This window comes from Aspergillus vadensis (assembly GCF_003184925.1).
Source record: "Aspergillus vadensis CBS 113365 unplaced genomic scaffold BO88scaffold_16, whole genome shotgun sequence".
In the NCBI taxonomy this organism is placed as follows: Eukaryota; Fungi; Ascomycota; class Eurotiomycetes; order Eurotiales; family Aspergillaceae; genus Aspergillus; species Aspergillus vadensis.
In genome coordinates this window covers 523,614-539,421 of record NW_020292054.1, presented here as the reverse complement: position 1 = coordinate 539,421, position 15,808 = coordinate 523,614, and the positions used below count along the sequence as shown (strand labels likewise).

At 49.2% G+C, this 15,808-nt stretch overlaps 6 protein-coding genes and 1 non-coding gene across 7 annotated transcripts; 3 read left to right on the top strand and 4 right to left on the bottom strand.

Moving 5' to 3' along the window:
• Positions 1 to 749: 749 nt before the first annotated feature.
• BO88DRAFT_465542 (OPT oligopeptide transporter) lies at positions 750 to 3,275 on the top strand (the record flags this gene model as incomplete). The annotated part of the gene is made up of 3 exons (XM_025711416.1): positions 750 to 1,204; positions 1,280 to 2,709; positions 2,788 to 3,275. 3 exons carry the CDS (start codon positions 750 to 752, stop codon positions 3,273 to 3,275), a joined length of 2,373 nt encoding a protein of 790 aa, XP_025561479.1.
• Positions 3,276 to 3,967: 692 nt separating this feature from the next.
• On the bottom strand, positions 3,968 to 5,518 carry BO88DRAFT_406060 (uncharacterized protein). Its single transcript, XM_025707056.1, has one exon. The coding sequence runs from the start codon at positions 5,434 to 5,436 to the stop codon at positions 4,033 to 4,035; it is 1,404 nt and encodes a 467-aa protein (XP_025561478.1). The 5' UTR covers positions 5,437 to 5,518; the 3' UTR covers positions 3,968 to 4,032.
• Positions 5,519 to 6,202: 684 nt separating this feature from the next.
• BO88DRAFT_t180 lies at positions 6,203 to 6,293 on the bottom strand. Its single transcript has one exon. It is a non-coding gene; the product is annotated as a tRNA-Pro (tRNA).
• Positions 6,294 to 6,879: 586 nt separating this feature from the next.
• On the top strand, positions 6,880 to 8,284 carry BO88DRAFT_444886 (Bromodomain-containing protein; the record flags this gene model as incomplete). The annotated part of the gene is made up of 4 exons (XM_025710154.1): positions 6,880 to 7,180; positions 7,231 to 7,578; positions 7,651 to 8,150; positions 8,176 to 8,284. The coding sequence occupies exons 1-4, from the start codon at positions 6,992 to 6,994 to the stop codon at positions 8,282 to 8,284; spliced, it is 1,146 nt and encodes a 381-aa protein (XP_025561477.1). The 5' UTR covers positions 6,880 to 6,991.
• Positions 8,285 to 8,914: 630 nt separating this feature from the next.
• Positions 8,915 to 10,061, bottom strand: BO88DRAFT_436525 (NAD(P)-dependent alcohol dehydrogenase; the record flags this gene model as incomplete). Its single annotated transcript, XM_025709572.1, has 3 exons — positions 8,915 to 9,200; positions 9,268 to 9,697; positions 9,779 to 10,061. The coding sequence occupies 3 exons, from the start codon at positions 10,059 to 10,061 to the stop codon at positions 8,915 to 8,917; spliced, it is 999 nt and encodes a 332-aa protein (XP_025561476.1).
• A 491-nt stretch (positions 10,062 to 10,552) lies between these two features.
• Positions 10,553 to 12,928, top strand: BO88DRAFT_444884 (Zn(II)2Cys6 transcription factor; the record flags this gene model as incomplete). Its single annotated transcript, XM_025710153.1, has 4 exons — positions 10,553 to 10,657; positions 10,724 to 10,812; positions 10,877 to 11,840; positions 11,906 to 12,928. The coding sequence occupies 4 exons, from the start codon at positions 10,553 to 10,555 to the stop codon at positions 12,926 to 12,928; spliced, it is 2,181 nt and encodes a 726-aa protein (XP_025561475.1).
• A 203-nt stretch (positions 12,929 to 13,131) lies between these two features.
• Positions 13,132 to 15,328, bottom strand: BO88DRAFT_76452 (putative MFS sugar transporter). The gene is made up of 3 exons (XM_025713115.1): positions 14,909 to 15,328; positions 13,574 to 14,847; positions 13,132 to 13,520 (listed from the first exon to the last, which is right to left on the bottom strand). The coding sequence occupies exons 1-3, from the start codon at positions 15,000 to 15,002 to the stop codon at positions 13,362 to 13,364; spliced, it is 1,527 nt and encodes a 508-aa protein (XP_025561474.1). The 5' UTR covers positions 15,003 to 15,328; the 3' UTR covers positions 13,132 to 13,361.
• Positions 15,329 to 15,808: the final 480 nt, after the last annotated feature.

Here is a 15,808-nt window from a genome sequence, read left to right as displayed (position 1 = left end):
GAAGATAGAGTGTAAAGAGTGATGCGTAGAATGCTTCCACCCACGATAGATGTCTTTATTTTGCATACATAGGGGGATTTACTCACGGTTTAAATGGAGTTGTCACCGCAGGAGCATGGGGAGCGGGGATTCCTGCCGAGCCGTGGGTTAGTGTTGGTAGTAGTATCCCGCTGGCTCAACCAAAGCGGGGTTGAATTCCCCGGCTATATTGTTTGCCACGCCGGCCAATCATATTGTGAACTCTAATTATCTCTTCGTATCCTGCTTGATAAGAATTGATATCTGTATTCTCCAGTCCGTCAATATCCGCTTCCCACTTACCGTTGCTGCCGGTGAGGGTACCTCGCATGCCATGCTTGACCTGCATCCTGCAGTCTCTTTGAACAACGCCACCAGCATGAAGTGATAAGCATACAAGCCAATGGCATGCGTGTACCGAGGGATGTGGCACAGAAACTTAGTCACGCGTTTCATTGGTGGGATGTCTCGCGTTTTGGATCGATTGGCGTCACCCTAATGCAAGCGGAATGCAAGCGATAGTATCAGGTGCGTGTATGTTATCTTGCACCAGTATGGTGTGCTAAAGCAAATCGCATTCAACACTTTTGTGCTTTCAAAGTATGAACAGAAGGGTAATTTCATATAACAGTGCTCCCGAGGGAGTTTCTTTCTGTCAATTTATGATTTTTATATCTCATTCGTACTCTCCCATGTATCCCTAGATTGGCCCACCTTAGGATACGGACAAGATGGCCGACTACAGAGAGCCCATCTCCTTAAGTAGCCATTCCGATAAGGAAAAGGCTGAAGCAACGGGGACCAAGATCGACGATTCCGATCTGGAATCTCTCCTAGATCAATTGCGGCAGATCGTGGCTGAAAATGAGCTTGACGTCAACTTCCCTGTTCAAATCATCTCTCAGGCGCGCGAGATCCTCGATGCCGATACCAAGCATATTGATCTCTCTCAGCTGCAAGAGGTCATTGCCGATATTGAGAAGCACCGGGATCTCATCGAGAATGATTCTCCCTATCCGGAGGTCCGCGCTGTGGTCGACCCAACTGACGACCCTGAGATCTCGGCCAATACTTTCCGCGCCTGGTTCCTGGGCATGATAGCTACCATCGTCTTCACGGGGGTCAACCAGTTCTTCACCCTGCGCTATCCCACGATTGTCATTTATTCCATTGTCGCTCAATTGCTGTCCTACCCCTGCGGGGTGTTCATGGCCAAAACCCTGCCTACGCGCCAGTGGAACCTGTTTGGCTGGAAGTTCAGTCTAAATCCTGGCCCCTTCAACCAGAAGGAACACATGCTCATCACTGTTATGTCTAATGTCTCCTTCGGCGGTACCAATGGCACGGCCTACGTGACGTACATCTTTCAGGTGCTGAAAGCCAAATCCTTCTATAACCTGACATCGCTGTACGATCAAGCCGGTTTCCAAATCCTCGTGACGCTATCCACACAACTACTGGGCTACGGCTGTGCCGGCGTGGTACGCCGATTCCTAGTGTACCCACCGTCCATGATCTACCCCAAGTGCCTTTCAACCATCGCTCTGAACAAAGCCCTACACAGCGATGAAGGCCGCGAGCGGGTCCACGGCTGGAAGATCAGCCGATACCGCTTTTTTATGTACTGCTTCATAGGCATGTTCTTCTACTACTGGTTTCCGGGGTATATCTTTCAAGCCTTGTCGTACTTCAACTGGATCAACTGGATCGCTCCGGACAACGTCAAGCTAGCCATCATTTGTGGGACTATCACCGGGCTTGGCCTCAACCCTTTACCCACTTTCGATTGGAACATCATCTACGCACTCTACGACCCGATCATCTATCCTTTCTACGCATTGGCCAACATTGGTATCGGCACCATCCTGGGAGCCTTCTGCGTCATTGCACCCGTCTACTTCAGCAACGTGTGGAAAACCGCTTACTTCCCCATTATCAGCAACGATGTTTTCGACGACACGGGCAACACGTACAATGTCACCCGCGTGCTGAACAGTAAGGGCGAATTTGACCTAGAAGGCTATGAAGGTTATAGTCAACCCTACCTGACGGCCGGGTACTCCGTCATGTTCTTTTTCTTCTTCGCCATGTACTTGGCAACTATCGTGCACGTCGCACTCTACAACCGGCGAGAGATCATGAAGGGATTCCGCACCATATGGAAATGGGGCAGTGCGCGAGAGGAGCACGAGGACGTCCACAATCGCTTGATGAAGCAATACAAGGAGGTCCCGGAGTGGTGGTACCTGGTTGTGCTGGCTGTCTCGTTCGTGTTCGGCTGCATCGGCGTCGCCAAGTATGACACCGGCATGCCCATCTGGGGTATCGTCTTCGCCATCATCCTCTGCCTCGTGCTGCAGATTCCATACGGCATGGTCTACGCCATAACCAACTCTGAGGTAACGAACAACGTTATTGCCGAGTTCATTGGAGGATACGCCATCACCGGCAAACCTGTCGCCAACCTCCTCTTCAAGGCATTCGGATATATCGCCTGTGCCCAGTCCGTCCAGTTCGTGGCTGATCTGAAGCTGGGCCACTATATGAAGATTGCCCCGCGAGTAATGTTCGCAGCCCAGCTGGTAGCCACCGTCGTCGGCGCATTTGTATCCCTTGGAGTAAATGTCTGGGCCCTGGCCAACATCGAGGACGTGTGTTCCACCACCCAGCCGGACAAGTTCACCTGCGCCGGTAAATCACCCTATCCCCACAATCTGATCTTTCCTCCCACACCGTCCCACATTCTCATTTACTGACCACATAAAATAGGCGCCCGAGACTTCTATACCTCCTCTGTAATCTGGGGCGCCATCGGCCCGCGGCGCCTCTTCGGCACAGGGCAGATCTACAACCCGCTGCTATACGGCTTCCTCGTTGGCGCCCTCCTTCCCATCCCCTTCTACTTTATCACCAAATGGCGCCCGCGCTCCTTTCTCCGATATGTTTATATCCCGCTGGTGTTCTACGGGATCTGCGATATCTCGCCGTACAATGTCACGTACGCGTGGTGCCCGATGGTGGTGGGCTTTATCTTCAATTATTGGATCAAGAGACGGTGGCAGGCGTGGTGGGAGAAGTACGCGTATGTGTTCACGACCGCTATGTCGTGTGGAGTGGCTATCTCCGCCATTATTATCTTCTTTGCTGTCGAATACAAGGAGGTCGATTTGAATTGGTGGGGGAATGAGGTCTCGTACGCGGGGTGTGATAATGATGGGTGTACGTTGTTGGCGATTCCGGAAGGAGGGAAGATCTGAGGTTGACTCTTTCTTTCTCTGGGGTTTTATTTGGTTTTTCCTCTGGTTATTCGATGAAGGAGATGTGTGTATGTATGTAGAGGATGATAGGAAGCAATAAGAGGAAGCATGGTGATGCACGTACGGGCAAAGATCCGAAGCAAAAAAGGTCAAAAAAAATGGGCGACACAATATTTCAGAGTCTAAGGCAAGGTCCTGATACGGATCGAACACGGAACCTCTCAACTAAGTGACATGAAAGACCCGACGCGAGTGATTAACCGTTAGACCACCCAGGTTTGCCCTGAGAAAGTGATATCGTGAAAGATTTATGAGTGGGCCTACTTGTCTTGGGTCACCGCCCTGGGCAGGCTGCAGCTTGTTGATAGTGAATGGATTCGAGGTCATGTGAGTCATTTTGGGAGTGGGTATGGTATTACTGCATGTATTGGTACCATATTCATCTGTAGCAGACTACATGAGCTGGCTGTATTGTAATTAATGATCTGGTAGGAGAAGGGGGGGAGGCCGTCTAGTAGATGCTAGCTACTGTATGGAGCGTGATAAGACCTTATAGAAAAGGGGGGTGCTGATATTATATGGCATCAGCAGTTTCTTTCTACTTGTATATATATGTTAGATGCGTTTCTTAAGGTGGTCCATTGCAATTGAACACCTTTTGTCAGGTTTCGTGCTCGAGTAACTGCCAAGTTATTGAGACTTTCAATCCGATAAATGGAAGGGACGGAACTTGACGATAAGCTTGATTGGGTTTTCACTAATTATACAACTTCTCCTCTCTAAGCCTCTCCAACCGTTTCAACTTCCCTTGGAGATGCCCGATCTCCTCCTCCAGCTCCCCCCTCGAAGCCACCCAGTACTTCAACTTCAATATCGCCGCAGAAATCAACAAAAATCCAATAGACACCAAGGGAGACCACTGTCCCACTTGCTGCGGCGTCTCCTGTGAGGGTCCATCTTCGTGGATATAATACTCAATCCACACCACAAAAGCAATGACCGTCAGCGGGCTCACAATAATGCTAAACACCAACGCACATAGGATTATAGTATCGAGAAGAAGCCTCAGCCACGAGCCTAAGGCGTGTAAGGTAAAGAGACCCCCGGTAGGTCTCCACACAGAGAGCTTCTCCCTCGTTGAATCCATCAAATCGGTTCGATGAAGTTGAGACACGTATATTGCGGAGCGGAAGTCCTTCCTTAACCCATTGAAGATGTTCTTCCTCTCGATCCAGATGCTGCGTACTTGAGCTGAGGGAAGACGTGATCGATACGGAAGAATCTTGAACAATAAGAGGAAGAAGTTCACGATAACAGTCAGGACTATGAGACTGTAGATGTAGCGTTTGGAGTAGACTACCTCGTCCCAAAATTCGCTCCGTTGGTGAACGCGGTAGTCCCCCGTGGCGACAGTCGCCTCAAGAGTGGTCTGTTGGCGCAGAATCTGCGTCGTGTTGAAGCAGGGATAAAAGCAAACGCCTGGTAACTGATCGAACATGGTGCTGTTGCTGAATATTTCCCAGACACTGTTGTTCCAGGTTGAGGTGCGCTGCCATGCCTCCCATCCATCACTAGAGACGGTGCCCATGGGTGGAAGATCCGGGTAGCAAAAGGTGTATTGGATAGGAGTGTCGCGGAGAGTGGGCCAATATATCAGGGCACAGATAGACCCTGCAAGCATGAGAACGTGCCATAAGCCGAAAAGGATATAACGAGCTCTTTCATGGGAGAAAGCACGCGACCAGCATTGAAGAGGCAGGAAGGTGAGGTAAGCTGTTACTACTATGGCGAGAACGGCGTCGGCATCTAGCTCAAGTGCAGCTGGACTCAGTTCAATGTGATCGGCCCCGGTGATTAGCGACGGGAAGCTGTTCCATAGCGAGGTGTTATCGGAGACTAAGGGGATTGTTATGAGCTCGTGGGGATTGTGTTTCGCCGGATTGGAAACGAGAATGAAGGCTTGGATGGCGGCGGTTCCGGCATATGTTGCTGCCGCACCCAGGAAGACGTCTGCGAGCCAGCCGGTCCAGCGAGTGACAAAAGTGGCTAGAAGGAGGGCATAGAAGAGATAACGCGGACACGAGTCGTAGAAGGTGCTGATGGGGTAGGCGCAGATGACCTCTTCCACTACGAAGAGAGGCGTCTCGCTTGTCTGGCTCATTCCAATGTGGCTGGTTGCATCCTCGCCAGGTATCAGTGTGTAAAATGTTCTCTTCGCACTCCCAGGAGCTGCCGGATTTTACCGATCCCCCCAGGGGGTGAATCTCGAAGAACAATTAAGGTTGATGGTTGAATCCTAACCCAAGTGGGTACTCGTGATGTCATCACCGCCGGCAGAACTTCAATCAGCCCTATCACGGAGACTATGCAGGCATAGGTTCGTAACCAGGTTCGGAGACATTAATTTCTGTTATTAAGCATTGGATTCGAAGCCATCCGACCGATTGTCCTTCTCTTATCTCACCCACAAGGGTGCTCGGAACAAGTACCGCCGAACGAATTGACCAGACTCACAGTAATTGGAGCGTCCGTGAGCAGAGCCATTACAGCGGGATCATTTGACAGTGGATGAAGAAACTATTTAACCCAGATATGGTTCATACATAAATTATATAAAGATTATATATAGCTTAGAGAGAAAGATTCAAGTGGGATTATTTGAGGTTTTACTTATAATGATGTTCTTCATAATGATTATCTTGACGATCGTATATAAAAATAAAAGTGTAAAAGTAGCGGGATTTGAATTCGTGATTACCAAATCTAACTCGCCCAAAGTTAGTCAGTCCTCAGATTCAGGGCGACAAATTGTAGTTAGTGCACCTCTTTCTGTTCACCATTTTGACCACGAAGAGAAGAAGAAAGAGAAGAAGTTCTTAAAAATAAATGAAAGGAAAGAAAAACATATTCAAAAAAGGAAGGTACAAGGCCCGAGCCGCGGATCGAACGCGGGACCTCTCGCAGATATGCTTGGGTTTGTATCCCTAAGCGAGAATCATACCACTAGACCACCCGGGCTTGTTATGAGCAAATTTTGTAACAATGAAAAAATATGCCTTACTCGTGGCTGTTTAGTTAAAAAGTCAATCATTAAGTTAGGTCTGCTTGAAGTTTGGAGGATAAAGAAATTTATGGGCAACAGCTACAGAATGGTGCTTGCTGTACAATTGAAGGTATGTTCATGAACGACATCCTCGCTATCACCCGTATTTTGCGTACGTTTAAGCGTCACTTTGGCCTTCTATAGTGAATTACTTCTTAGATGCAACTAAAGGTACTCTCAATATTCTAAGTCCATAGAGCTCACAGAAAATTACAAAATTGTGGTCCTGCGAGCCTTACGAGCGTAGCTTTAGGCACTGTGAATTGGGTAAGCTAGCATCGGGGTTTGAATCGCAAATGGATATGAATAACATAAGAGGGGAGCATATGCATATCGGAAGCCGCAGTATGCGGAAAGGGAATCCGCAGCGGAAAAGGCCCGCTCACCTGGAAAATCACGAGATCTCCCAACTTACCAAGATAAGCTCTTCGCAAAACGTCACATGACCCTATAATGCATATGTCGGAACAGGAAAGACAGGGGGGCAGCACTTACACGACACTCCGTTATTCGACGGGCAAAGCCAGCATTTGCCTACCTGCCAGGCTTATATTTACACACATAATGAATATATAGTTTGGCAGCCCACTTTCATTGGCATTCATCAATATAGATGGACGAAGCAGAGATGCAGTTATCACCAGTCGACAACGAACGACCTCACGTTGTCGCGAAGCGCCCAACCCCCGAAGAGCCAGATGCTGGCCCTGGTGCCAAAAGAACTAAAATCTCCGATGATGGCGAGTCACCGCCGATCAGAAACCTTCCCGCGGAAACCCGAATTGTTCCTTTTCCAGAGAAAGTATGCTCGGATTTATGGAAATGTGTTGAACCCATCTGACCGTCTTGAAGCCTGCAGTTGTAGAAGAACGGAATGGTGAGATAGAACTTTGGGTCGTCAACAATGATGGTTCCACGGAGAGTACTGTCATTTTAACAGGCCTCAAAAATCTGTTTCAAAAGCAACTACCGAAGATGCCCAAAGATTACATCGCCCGTCTAGTCTATGATCGTACTCACCTATCTCTGGCCATCTGCAAAACGCCTCTTGAAGCTATTGGCGGAATCACTTTCCGAGAGGTCCGACATCGCAAGTTCGCTGAAATTGTGTTCTGTGCGGTCTCATCAGACCAGCAGGTAAAGGGATATGGAGCGCATCTCATGGCCCACTTAAAGGACTACGTCAGGGCCACATCCCCTGTGATGCATTTTCTGACATAAGCTGATAACTATGCTACGGGCTATTTCCAAAAACAAGGCTTCACCAAAGAGATCTCACTTGATAGGTCCATTTGGATTGGCTATATCAAGGATTACGAGGGCGGTACACTCATGCAATGCTCTATGCTCCCCCGAATACGGTACCTTGAAGTTGGTCGTATGCTTCTTAAACAGAAGGAATGCGTTCTAGCTAAATTACGCCCTTTGAGCAGAAATCACATCATACATCCGCCCCCTAAGCCATGGGCTAACGGCGCCGTCACTCTGATTGATCCACTCTCCATTCCTGCTATCCGGGCTACTGGATGGTCTCCGGAAATGGACAAGCTAGCACGGGAACCCCGACATGGGCCTCATTTCAATGAACTCCGGCGGTTGCTTAGCCAAATCCAAGCCCACAAACAAGCTTGGCCCTTCCTCTCTCCAGTCAACAAAGACGAAGTCCCGGATTATTACAAGGTCATTGAATCTCCAATGGATCTATCGACAATGGAAGAAAGATTGGAGAATGATTCATATTCTACCCCGAAAGCCCTTGTCGACGATCTCAAGTTGATCTTCCGCAACTGTCGGCAGTATAATGATGCAACAACCGTCTATTTCCAAGTGCGCATCCAAGCTCGAGAAATACATGTATTCTCTAATCAAGGAGATACCGGAATGGTATGACTTACTAAAGGATTGACGCTTGCGCCTCAATTGTTCTACTTGATTTCAGCCTACCACTAAGTCATTGAAGTAGAGTCTTGCAAGGTCCGGTTGGTAGCTGCATTGCTGGGTGTAGGGCGGTACAGGCCATGAACTTAACGAGGCAAAAAAGACTGTAAAAAGTATAAAAACATACAACAGAAGGGATTCGCTGGTGGTCACCCACCCAACTACTAACCTCCCGGCGTGTGGCTTAAGTACGGCTGAGCAGACGGGAAGCCCTGTTTTCCACACCCTATGGTCGTATGTGCTTGTTTTACTATTGGAAGCCCTTATATACTGTATCCTATATTATGGTGCAAGAATATATAAGAAAATAGAAGATCAGATACCGAGCAATATGCAGATTCAGGTTTAGGAATCAACTCGCGCCAGAGCATGTGAATCACATTCCGCGCTTGATTTACATCCGTATCTATCCCGATTTCAAATCCAATTCATACTGTTCTCATTGTAAAAGAGATCCTAGTTTCTTCCGCGAAGATACCTCATATCCAGCCCGTGCTGAACTTAATGTTTCTGCTAACATGAGTTTCCGAGTATATTTTTATATAGCACTTGAAACCGCATTGCTAGATACTACACATTGATGAACTATCACGACTATCTATGTCTCCCGAATGAGCACAGCCCTATAGCGCACCTTTCCATCTCTCAACTGGCTCATCGCCTCTTCTATGCCAGAGCTAGTGAACGGAAAGGTCATTATAGTTGGATAAATCTGCTTCTTCGCCGCAAACTCGAAAAGTGCCTGTGTACTCTGACGGGAAGCAACCAAGGAGCCCTGGATCTTACAGCCCTTGAGGCATAGCTCCAATGTAGGAATCGGGGAGGGCTCAAAAGTTGCAGTCAGGGGATAAATAGCACTAGGGCTATCCATGAGAGGTAGGATTCTGTCCACAACGTATCAGTCATATGCCCTGCGCATGTAGCACCACAAGGAACAACAAAGTAACTCACGAAGAATACTTCACACCAGCACTCCCACAAAGCAAAAGATGCTTCAATGGCTTAAATGACTGGAGAGGGCTTTCCGCCCGAAAGACATGGTATTCCGACGCGCCGTACTCCATAGCCTCTTGCCTCTTGGCCTCGGAGCTCGAGAGCACGACGACATGGTACCCCATCGCAGCAGCTAGCTTGATAGCCAGGTGACCGAGGCCGCCCACGCCCTGTATGCCAACTCGATCACCAGGGCGCATGTCGAACCGTGTCAGAACAGTCCATACCGTAGCCCCTGCGCACATCAGGGGTGCGGCATGGGCCGTTTCTATCTCGTCCGGGATGCGAAATACGCAGTTTGCGTCCCAGACGGCGCCGTAGCTGAAGCTGCCGTTGTTGAAATCGTTTGTGCCGTATTGCTTCTTTTCTCGGCAATATTGGTCCATATCTTTGACACCCGGGCAAGGTTCGTCAGTATACTTCCAAGTTATAACAAGTCATGAAAGCGATAGTTGTATAGATATCTTACCTTTCGCGCAGTTATCGCATCGCGCACAGATCCCATGAGTGAAACCAAATCCCACGCGGTCACCAATTTTGACCGTCCGCACGCCGGGCCCGATGGCCTTGATGATACCCACACCTTCGTGGCCCAGGACTTGGCTTGTCTTCAGGTAGTGTTCATCTGTTCCGCAGACGCCGGATGCAAGGGTCTCGATGAAGACTTCGTTGTATTCGAGGTCGCTAGAGACTTTGTCGCTGACGATCTTGCCCTCGGGAGAGCCGCGGAAGACATCGTAGGTTAAAGCCATGTTATTTCTGAGAGACGCGTTTGAAATAATGATTCAATAGGTAACAGAAGTGACGGATGGATAGGAACCTGGCTAGGTATCTTATATACCACTTTCTCTGCCTATTCACTTGTTGCGGAGATATTCTCCGCTGCGGGTTTTATTGTCCGTCCCCGCCTGCCATACATTGCGGGTTTTTGATCCGTCTCACCACCGTCAACTGTCTGACAAGCAAGTAGGTAGCTCACGAGACTGGAGAGGCTCTAACGAGAGAGCTCCACTAGTCAGATGAGCAAAAGTGCATATTTGGAACAATGGATGACTACTAAACTGAATATAGTTAGTTTACGATTGATGTTGTGTTTGGACCAGATAGCTGACTAATCCCTATCATGACTTCTCAGAAAAGAATGTCTTGGACAATCATCACCAACAATAGCATGTGTACGCTAACCTTCGATCATTATTTCGTCACTATTTACATGATATGACTGCTATTACTGGTTACGATAATGCAGAGTGAAAGAGTACTTCCAGCCCGACATGCCCGACGTCGGACGGCACCCCGAGGCCGGATCATGACGGCGTGTGCTCGGTGTCAGAAACGGAAAATTCGCGTGAGTGCGCTGATGGCAGACGCTGGCTTATTCTATCATTAAAACTAATCCAATGACGTCTTCTAGTGCGACGGAGTTACTCCCGTCTGTGGGGGTTGCCAGCGAGCCCACGTGGATTGCGTTGAAGGAGTTTCAGTCCGTGACATTTCCCGAAAGTAAGCCAGCTTATCATGAATCCGAACGGCCTGCTTAGACCCACACACTAATATAGTATTTCAGTTACGTCGATGAGCTAGAAGCGCGAATAGAATGGCTGGAGTCCATCATCCGGGAGCACCTACCATACATTGACCTCCAGAAACCTGATGAGCCTGAGAGAAGTGTTCCCTTGGATCGTCGTCGTGGCTCGGTCTGCAGAGGATCGAACCCTTCCTCTGCTCCTGAAGCACATACTTCCCAAATTCGGAATGACAAGGATGACTGGGGCCCAGCGCGTGACATTACGGATCAACTTGGACTGGTCTCGATCAATGCAGAGGCAGATCTTCGATATTTAGGCCCTTCCAGCGGGCTATTTTTTACCAGGTTCGTGCTAACCGGCCTTGGACGACGAGCCGGATTGGCACAAGAATCAGTTCCCCCAACCGGAGGAACCAACTTCATCCCTGCTGAGCTTCTCGATATTCAGCCCAAAGGTCTTCCATCTGACCTAAAACAGGCCCAGTGGTTGACACAGGCGTATTTCCAAGCAGTCCATGGGCAATTTCCGTTCCTGCATCGACCATCTCACCTGGACCTTCTGCAAAAGGCTTACAATGGCATCGAACTCCTCCTGCCCATCGATCAATTCCAGATCTACATGGTCCTGGCTATTGGGGCCACTATCCGATCGCAACAAGTGAAGATACTTCTATCTGCAGAAGGATACTGTGCCTCGGCGATAGTCCATTTAGACACCATTTTCCAGAAATCGTCGGTGCGCGGCGTACAGTGCATGCTGCTTTTGCAGATGTACACATTTCATAATCCTTCCTCGACGATCAGCCTGTGGACACTGCATTACCATTGTCTGGCTCATGTGTTGGAACTTGGTTTGCATCGCAATGTTCGAGGCTCTGCTTTTACCGAAGTCGATCAGGAGATGCGCACCCGGGTCTTCTGGTGCGTTTATACAATGGATCGTTACCTGTGTACTTCACTCGGTAGAGCAATAGGTATTATGGATGAGCAATGTGATCTGAGGGTATCTCGCGTCTTCCCCTACAACCTATATATACGATAGAAGATGACTGCTAATAGTCAATCTAGCTACCACACGACATCAACGACGAGGACCTACAACCAGACCAACCGATTCCAAATCAACCCTCTACACCAGGGATAACCGACATGTCCAGCGCGATCCACCTCTTCAAACTCGCTCGCTTCAACGCTGAAATAAAATGCGTTCTATATTGCATCGACCGAAATTACCCCCCTTACACGCAACCCACCATCACAGACCCCAACCAGTGGCAGCTTGATATACTTCACCGTCTACATCAGTGGAAAGCAACCATCCCTCAGCATCACCCACAAAGCCCATCATACTATCTAAACAATCTGCTCGCGATCAGATACTATGAGTTAGTGATGTTGGTCGTACGCCCAAGTCCTCTCTTCCCATACCCGTCCAAAACCTTGATTAGGTTTTGCTTTGATTCCGCCCTGGAATGCACAAGGCTTTACCGCCAGTTATACATTACCAGCATGTTGCACTATAACCGGACGATTGTGCAATCGCTGTTTCTATGCACGATCAGTATATTTTATTGTATATGGGCACCAAATGGATTAGAAGAGGAGAAAATCACCCTCGAAACCGTCTTACCTGCCCTAAAGTCCGCTTCGGATATCCTCAGCGCCACCGGGGAATATTGGCTTGAAGTGAAACGGACTCGCGATGTACTGGATTGTATCACCAGGGCTACGGTAGGCCGGTTCTCTAGGAGGCTTGGTGAATCATCGGCATCGATTCCATCAGGAAGTAACGGGACCTTGCACAATAATATAAATAGTCAAGGGGTGTCGACAATGGACTTGCCTACAACTACCTTGAATGATGGGTCGTGTACCGATGGCATCACTGGTAATGGTAATGCAGGGCCGTTCTCGGAAGATCCCTACTATGTGCCGGCGCAGCAGCCTGATGCTACAAGTGAGCTTTTGTCTTTTTTCATGGATCCTCAGCCGGAGTCGGCGATGGAGTTGTTGGATTTCTCATGGGATGTGTTTGGTGGGGTGGATGATGCAATGCAGGAGATGATGGCTGGTGCTTCAGGAGAGAGATGAGATTCGGGATTGTGGATTATTGACATTTCGTGCGTAGTCATAGTATATACCGCTCAGTGTTGTGCATCTAAGTTGCTTTGTGAGCCTCTATGCTGTTTACATTTTGAGGAGATTCTTGTTGCCTCAGGTGTTCACTTCAGCTGTAGTGGATGCCTCAGGCCGGTGTACCACGGGGTGTAATTTGGCCTAGTCTCTGCCTAGCCGCTGTGAAGCCAGGTTTCTTGCATGGTTGCAAAGTGAGGTCTCCGTCTCTTGATATGAATGTTGTTGTGTTGTAGAAAAAAACAGAATTCCGTGAGACGGTATATTATGATGCCATGTCAAGTCACTGTATAGACGACCCTCGCCATTATCGTAGGCTGTGCAATGCTATTACCCCATCACTTCGTCTCCATTATTCACACATTATCATGATTAATTAAGTAAGATATCTTCATCCCTCTTTGGGCATTGCACTGCTAGTCCCTTGATTGTCCTCGACCTCGCTGGTATGTGTCTTATCCGCGGTTTCAGTGGTCGTAAGTTTGTCATCCTTGGTAGGGTCGCTGCCGCCAAAGACGCCTTGCATTTCTTCGAGAGAGTAGTTGGAGGTCTATTCCTTGTTAGCAAATTCATCAGTAATACAGAGTGGGGCATAAGACGAACCTCCTTCAAGAAAATGAATGAATACACGACGATCGCGTAGTTGAAGATCGCAAACATAAGAAACATCCTCCATCCAATATTTTCAATCGCATGCGGGGTCACTTGCGACATCATGAAGTTGAAAAGCCATTGTGAGGCTGCGCCGACGGTCACACCGATCTCACGAGTGCGACTCGAAAATATCTCTCCCACGTATAGCCAGGGAAGGGGACCCCAAGACATGTTGAAACTGAATGCTTCACAATATGTCATGATGATCATGGCGATTCCAGCTGGCGAAGCGTTTCCGGTGTCGCTGGAGCTGGTTGGATGTGTGGCCAAGATGCAGGCAATGATGAGCATAAACGACCCCATCGCGGCGGCACCAACCATGAACGGCCATCGCCGACCGATGCGATCCATAACGAAAATCTGGAAGACCGAGACACCAACTACTTTTACCACACCGAAGAAGCCAGTCACCAGCTTACTTGAATTTCCTGCACCCACGGCGGAGAAGATCTGAGTGGCATAGTAAGCCAGGGACGTGTTTCCCGTAAGTTGCGCCGCTAGCTGGATCGTAAAGGCGATGAACAACCGATAGCGATTTGCGGGAAGCAGCAGTTCCCGGAAGGTGAAACCTTGCTTAATCCGAGCTTCCTCCTCAATACCAGCCAGAATTTCATCAAATTCTTGCTGGAGCTCCTCAGTTTCTTCACCACCTCGGACCCATTTGAGAGACTCTCTAGCCTTATCAATTTTGCCCTTAGAGGCGAGCCACCGAGCGCTCTCTTTAACCGTGCACATACCGAATAGGAGAAGGGACGAGGGGAGAAGCTGCAGGCCCAGTGCGATCTGCCATTGCTTTGTTGCGGATGGCTGGTCTATCGACACAGCGTACGTGACCCAATAGGCGACCATGACTCCCAAAGCGAAGAACAGCTGGAAGCAAGACCCGAGTCGGCCACGTAGATCCTTAGGAGACATTTCAGCTGCATACACTGGAATCAGCACCGTTGCGGCACCAATGCCGAGACCAGCTATCACTCGACCAGCATAGAACGTGCCCAGAGTATGCGAGTTGACGACCTGCAAGATGGTACCGACGGTGAAGACAAGGGAACTGATGATGAGGCCGAGCCGGCGGCCTAGGTAGGATGCGATGGGTGTGGTGAAAAAGCAGCCGAAAAAGGCGCCTGCTTGGAGGATCGAAACGGCATTGGAGTTGACCGAGGTTTTCTGAGCGACCGTGTATCCGAAGTCATTCTGGAAAGAGGGCAGCGTAAGAACACCGCCTGGCCATTGTCTGGTTAGCTCGACGTTGCATATAACAAATAATCAGGGAGCGTAGCGTACTAATAACACCAGTGTCGAATGCAAAGGCGAAAGAGCCCATGCAACTAGCAGACACCAGATAGATAGCCCGGAAGAGGCCCAATTTCCGACCCATTGTGAGAAAGACTGGTCCTCAAAGCAACCGATTTCGGTGCGGTTTAGGAGCAGTAAGAGCCGATTTGGGAAGTAAGGGGGACAGAGAGCCAAATGACCTGTCAGTGCCAGCACTGATATTTAAGATGATCAGGCCAAAATCTCGGTGGCTCAGCTGGCAGACCCCTGTTGTTGCGTGATTCGCGCTTGCGCGTGCTACACGGCAACTATAAGCTTCCGCGGGATATAACAAGTAATGGACTATCCCGTCAGCTGTGGCGCCCGCAGCTAGGCCCCTTGCTTTTGTGCAATCAGATGGCAGGTATGCGACGTCCGTGCGAAGATCCTTTATATTGACATATCGATGAAAATGGTCATCAGGCAATAAACCCCCGCCCGGGGGCGCTCGACTGGAGCACTAGCGGAGGGGAGGGCGGCCAAGTCCGGACGTCAGGCTCTGATGTCTGCGACTCTGCGAAGATGGTTGGTTCCGGATGGGCAACAGCTGGTGCGGATGACGTGCTAGCCATCTGTGACGACACGGCTCGCGCCCTAGAAATCGGAAAATAGAGACTGAGTTTGAACATCGGTGAAAGCTAGGTCGCAGAGCAGATCTATAATTGCTTTTTGTATTGCTGATTCTTTGGCCCTCCTTTCCGCCAGAGTCTCCGACATCTAGATGAGACAGCTGGGGTACATTGAGATCTCGATATGTCGCACATGGTGAAGGGCTAGGGATCGGTACCCCGCAAAATGTCGTGATGATCGACAGCGGACGGGGTGTGAGAAGATGCGACCATTGGTGGACTGAGCGACGAGGGATCAAGC

Coding starts and splice junctions, on each gene's coding strand:
- BO88DRAFT_406060 (XM_025707056.1), bottom strand. CDS start 5,436: ATGAGCCAGACAAGCGAGACGCCTCTCTTCGTAGTGGAAGAGGTCATC.
- BO88DRAFT_76452 (XM_025713115.1), bottom strand. CDS start 15,002: ATGGGTCGGAAATTGGGCCTCTTCCGGGCTATCTATCTGGTGTCTGCT. Junction 14,848..14,908: donor ATTCGACACTGGTGTTATTA/GTACGCTACGCT, acceptor GACAATGGCCAG/GCGGTGTTCTTACGCTGCCC. Junction 13,521..13,573: donor CATTCATTTTCTTGAAGGAG/GTTCGTCTTATG, acceptor AACAAGGAATAG/ACCTCCAACTACTCTCTCGA.